The sequence below is a fragment of the Myzus persicae genome, unplaced genomic scaffold (genome assembly GCF_001856785.1).
Source record: "Myzus persicae strain clone G006 unplaced genomic scaffold, MPER_G0061.0, whole genome shotgun sequence".
Taxonomy (NCBI): Eukaryota; Metazoa; Arthropoda; class Insecta; order Hemiptera; family Aphididae; genus Myzus; species Myzus persicae.
In genome coordinates this window covers 12,272-17,200 of record NW_019104398.1, presented here as the reverse complement: position 1 = coordinate 17,200, position 4,929 = coordinate 12,272, and the positions used below count along the sequence as shown (strand labels likewise).

The 4,929-nt window shown below is 32.9% G+C and overlaps 1 protein-coding gene across 1 annotated transcript; it reads right to left on the bottom strand.

Annotated features, from left to right (window-relative positions):
- Positions 1-556: 556 nt before the first annotated feature.
- LOC111041865 lies at positions 557-4,645 on the bottom strand. The gene is made up of 4 exons (XM_022326303.1): positions 3,329-4,645; positions 1,656-1,724; positions 852-941; positions 557-710 (listed from the first exon to the last, which is right to left on the bottom strand). Exons 1-4 carry the CDS (start codon positions 4,361-4,363, stop codon positions 645-647), a joined length of 1,260 nt encoding a protein of 419 aa, XP_022181995.1. The 5' UTR covers positions 4,364-4,645; the 3' UTR covers positions 557-644.
- Positions 4,646-4,929: the final 284 nt, after the last annotated feature.

Here is a 4,929-nt window from a genome sequence, read left to right as displayed (position 1 = left end):
AAAAAAAAAAAAAAAAAAAATATAATTAAACATTTTTTGGCGACACACATCACTGTAGTCTGTAATCCGTGACACACTATTATAGTGTCACTCCGGATGAGAATCACTAATATAAGATATAGACAGCATGAATTGCCTGATATTTTCAAGGCAAGCACTTCAATTAATGTCAACACTTATATCCAACATTTCCCTTGCTTTGCTAGACAATCACGCTGTCATAGCCTAAATAAACAAAATTGTAAAATATAGGTACTTAGCTTTAGAAGGTTTAGTGGTCTCGATTTTCAACGCACAAAATCTAAAATGTAGGTACCTACAATATCTTATACAATATTTTTTAGAATGATTTATAATTCAGGGTTAATATTTGATTGGAATATTGAAACACTACACTTTACCTTGTATTTTAAAAAGATAATTTTGATTTATAATACACATTATTGTCATGGCGTTCAATTATTATATATATTTAATATTTATAGGTACTGATTAGTGACTACTGATATATATTACAATTCTATATAATATATTAATATATAATACTCACCTACAGAATATATCATAAACCTAAATTTACAAAACTTTAAAATAACTTAATATTTCAGACCAAGTTGCTAGTTTTAATCTGTATGTGGAACTTCTCATACTTTCATGTTTGTCTGGTATTGTATCAAGATGACAAGATAAGTCAAACCCGCAGCAAAAGTCTTTAAACAATAACAAATAAAAAATAAAAGTAGAATTACATATACCTAGATTGTTTTTTTTTACTACCAAATAAAAATATTTATTACATAAAATTAATAAAATAATATAGTTCTACCTCTAAATATAAATATTAAACTTACTGAAATAATGAGACGAATATTTAATGTAAATATATCACATGCTGTGAATTCGACTGAACTATAAGAAAGTTGGTCCAAAAACAAATGAAGCTGCATAAAAAAAAAAACAATAAATGTATAATTAATATTAATTTTAAAGTTAAAAACATCATCGACATTATAATTTAAGTCTAGGATAAAAGAGTGTAATTTTATGGAACTATAAAATAATTTGGCCGTCTGGGTGTACTGGGTCAATAATTTATTAACCATCCACAATTACTGCATTAGCACAGTTGTATATTATGCACTTTCCACAGCTATTTGCAGTATACATTTTAAATTGTAAGAAAAATAAATGACGGTTATGAAGTTCAATAATATAATTTTTTCAGCAAAACCGTGTTTGCAATTTATTCTACATAATAAATTATTTTTCTATAATTATTTAAGTCAATTGATTATTGACTGCCTGTATAGACCGATTATTTAACACAATTCAAAGAAATATATACATAAATAAATAATATGATTTTAAAAATATGAAATATATAATTTAAATTTGTATATTCAGAGGATGCCAGTGCCACCCAAACCGTCTTCCAAATGTACAAGGTACTACAACGCAAATTTGAGTTCAGTAGAATGAATGTATCAGCGTTAATATTTAAGTGATTCGAATTCGACCAATGATCAAACTTAAATGTAAAAATATTATCTGTGATCTAAGGTTGGATTTTTAAATTATTTTAATTTGTAAGTGGATTAGGAGTCCTCTTTCATAGCATGAAATATATATATATATATATATATAATTATATTTACCTCTTGATTTATACTACTATCCAAGCAATTACTTTTTAAATTTGCTATAAGTGTTTTTGTATAAAGAGCCTGAAACATAAAATTATTATTTAATGTTACCTATTATGCAAATTTAATAGCTGAAGTAAAGGCCAAATCCTAATGGTGCAGAAACATTGCTGTAGGAAGTGCGGAGAGAGTTATAAATTATATTTATTATTAATCATATAATGTAAAATGTTACGATTATATATATCTCGCTTCAAAATTGAAGTATCGTAAAATAGCCAATGTACATTTTAGTTTGATATAGGTACTATTATACTTTTATTAGTGTTGAATACAAATTTCTTGTGTTGAGCATGCACCATGGGTAGAAAGAGATTACAATTATCAAGTCTATTCATTTCTATACACCAGCGTTTCTTAAACTTTTTTATCCTTGGAATCTTTTTTTATGTGCACTTTTATTGTGGAACCCCAACTTTTTTTTTTCAACAATTAGTTAGGTATTACAGCTCGACAATTAGAACCAATACTTTGTTTCAATATTTTGAAAGTGTCATTTCATGCAAGGATTATTTATAATAAAAGTTATAATAATGTGCTTAAATTTTAAATTTTGAAAAAAACACAACTTTCAAGGAACCCCGGAGTGACCTGAACACAGTTTAAGAAACGTTGTTATACGCATATGCATTGCCTGGGTAAAAAACCAGAGGGAATAAAAATAATTTATTAATCAAAATAAAAACCCTAAGCATCCTCCCCCTCACCTGTTTAAATATATGTTAATTCTATATGTAGGAGTACATACATGTTTGTTTTTAGGTACACAAGTCTTGAAATTAATTTTATGGTTTAGAAAAAAATATTATAGGTACCCAGTGAGTTGTAAACCTATAGGTTTGAGGTTATATAGGTACCCATACATTTATAAATAATATTGAGTACGTTTATAGTAGCAATTTCAATTTTAACTTGGAGGGGCTCAACTTATTTAAACATATTTATATCAGACACGTGGGGGCCCCCACTTAAGTAAAAATATGGCGATATCATATTTTCACACCTACTTCCCTACATTTAATATATTATAAGGCATCTATTAATAAAACTAAAAATATTCGTATGAAAAAAATAACAACATTTAGGTAAATAAATGCAATATATATTTATTTATTAAGTATATTATTATAATTGGAACCTTTCGTTAGAAATTGCAAAATTTATCTAATATTTTTTCGTTGGACAATTCATTTGATACATTCGTTCTATATAAATCAATGACAAATTTGTAAATCTATCTTGATTCATAGATGTTCGAAGCCAATTTTTAATATTTCTCGTTGGCAATAATGAGTCATTGCTAAGAATGATCTTTCACGTGTTGCAGAGCTAATTGGAATTGTTAAGGGTAATGATAACAGTTTATATAAATTAGAATAAAGCTCTGCATCTTGCACTTTGTACGGGCTTGTTTCATGTTTCCAGATTTAATCTTTAGAAACAATTTTTTTCAAACAACATTTACTGTATTATGTAGATTAGATAATTAATGAAGGATTTAATACTTCAATTAAAATATAAATTTTTGGAGGGGCTAATTTTAATATTGGAGGAGCCAATCCCTTCCAAGTCCCCCCCCCCCAAATTTCGACTATGATAATATGTGAATCATGGGTCGTACCCACCTGCTTAGTGGTGTAATGTGACATCAAGATGATGCCCGCATATCGAACTGCATAGTGCAGCATCCAGGAGTATATGATGAGGTTAGACAAGGCGTATTCACCCATTACGTGAAATGTCCCGTAATATATGTCGAAAAACGACATCACGCACAGCGCGCACACCGACATGCCCAGCTGTACGCCGAACAGGTGGTTTAGACAGCCGATAGATTCACGCAGCAGCCAGTGTCTGATCCGAAGCGTCTCGACTGAGACGGCTGCAGCCACAACGCTGTCCGATGGGTTCTGTATCTCAGAGACGGCGACCGCTACATCTGCAGGATCGAATGAAGCTGCAGTGCTGGGCTCATCGGGTGTTGCTGTAGCGGTCGCACGAAAGTGTCTGGAAAAACGTGCCAACCCCTCGGGCCCGCCCAGCGAGGCGACATCGTCATTGACAATCTTCAGCTTGCAGTACAACACGAAACACTGTTCGGCGAATTGCGTCTCCGAACAGCACATGGTCACGTTCTGGACGTAGACGAACGCGTAGAAGACGATCGCCATCACAGGGTCAAAGGCGTCCGTCCACAGTAACCAAAACCGCAACAAGTTGACCGGTATGACCAGCAGCAGGCACGCGTACACGGCCACGGCCGTGAACATCCGGTACCTGCGGGCCTCGGCCACCGTCGTCGGTGAGTACGTTTCGTAGCACTCCATCGTCTCCATGTACTTGTCGAATCCCACCGTTACAGAGTACGATAGCCCGATCCTCGACAGCATCGACGTCACGTTAACTACGCCCGGGTAGATCTGTTTCAGGATCCTGATCGACTCGCTGGTGCACTTCTCGCCAATCTGACACACGATCACCGGCGCGGCGAACAGCGAGTACAAACTCAACGCAAACAGCAGCACGGTGGACAGTATCGGTAGTGACGTGTTACTGTTCCGGAGGCCACCCTGTACGCTTGCTGCAGGGAACACGCCGAACGCCTTCCAAAACAACGTGATCGGCCAGTAAACCGACATTTTATTATTATTTATTACCATTTATTATTGTGGCGGATGACGACGTTTGAAAGATCTATAATAATAATATACAGCTCCGATAGTAGATTTCGTGTAATCACGCCCTTTATTTTTATTTTTACAGGTTTTAGTATAATATATAACGATATAGCAAATGTCAATAATATATAATATATAACCGCAAGTGGCTATATACTATGACTTATAATGTTACGTTTGGTTGGAGGTGTCCAGTTTAATTGAGACTATTCGTTACATTTAATTTTGTTTCGTTTCATTTCTCTTAGGTTTGTGTGAATGTATGCATGTATGTATGACGTATGTATGTATGTATGTAAGTATATATGTATGCGTATGTGTATAGACATATAGTATAATATATATCTATACGACTATACTGACCTATAATACCTATATAATATACTTAAACGAAAAATGAATACTTTATTAAATTAAGGAAACATCAAATATAGGTACATCTACTCGACTTGACGTTTGACACACTATTTTTACTCGATCACTTTATTTTTTATTATATTTTAATTCCAACGATATAGGTACATAATATAGCAGAGTAACATATCAAC

Bases quoted from the DNA above. Each gene is read 5' to 3' on its own strand.
- LOC111041865 (XM_022326303.1), bottom strand. From the start codon at position 4,363: ATGGTAATAAATAATAATAAAATGTCGGTTTACTGGCCGATCACGTTG. The intron at 942-1,655 runs GTAAATATAATT...TTTTTTATGCAG, and splicing joins ATAGTAGTATAAATCAAGAG to CTTCATTTGTTTTTGGACCA. The intron at 711-851 runs GTAAGTTTAATA...TATTGTTTAAAG, and splicing joins ATATTCGTCTCATTATTTCA to ACTTTTGCTGCGGGTTTGAC.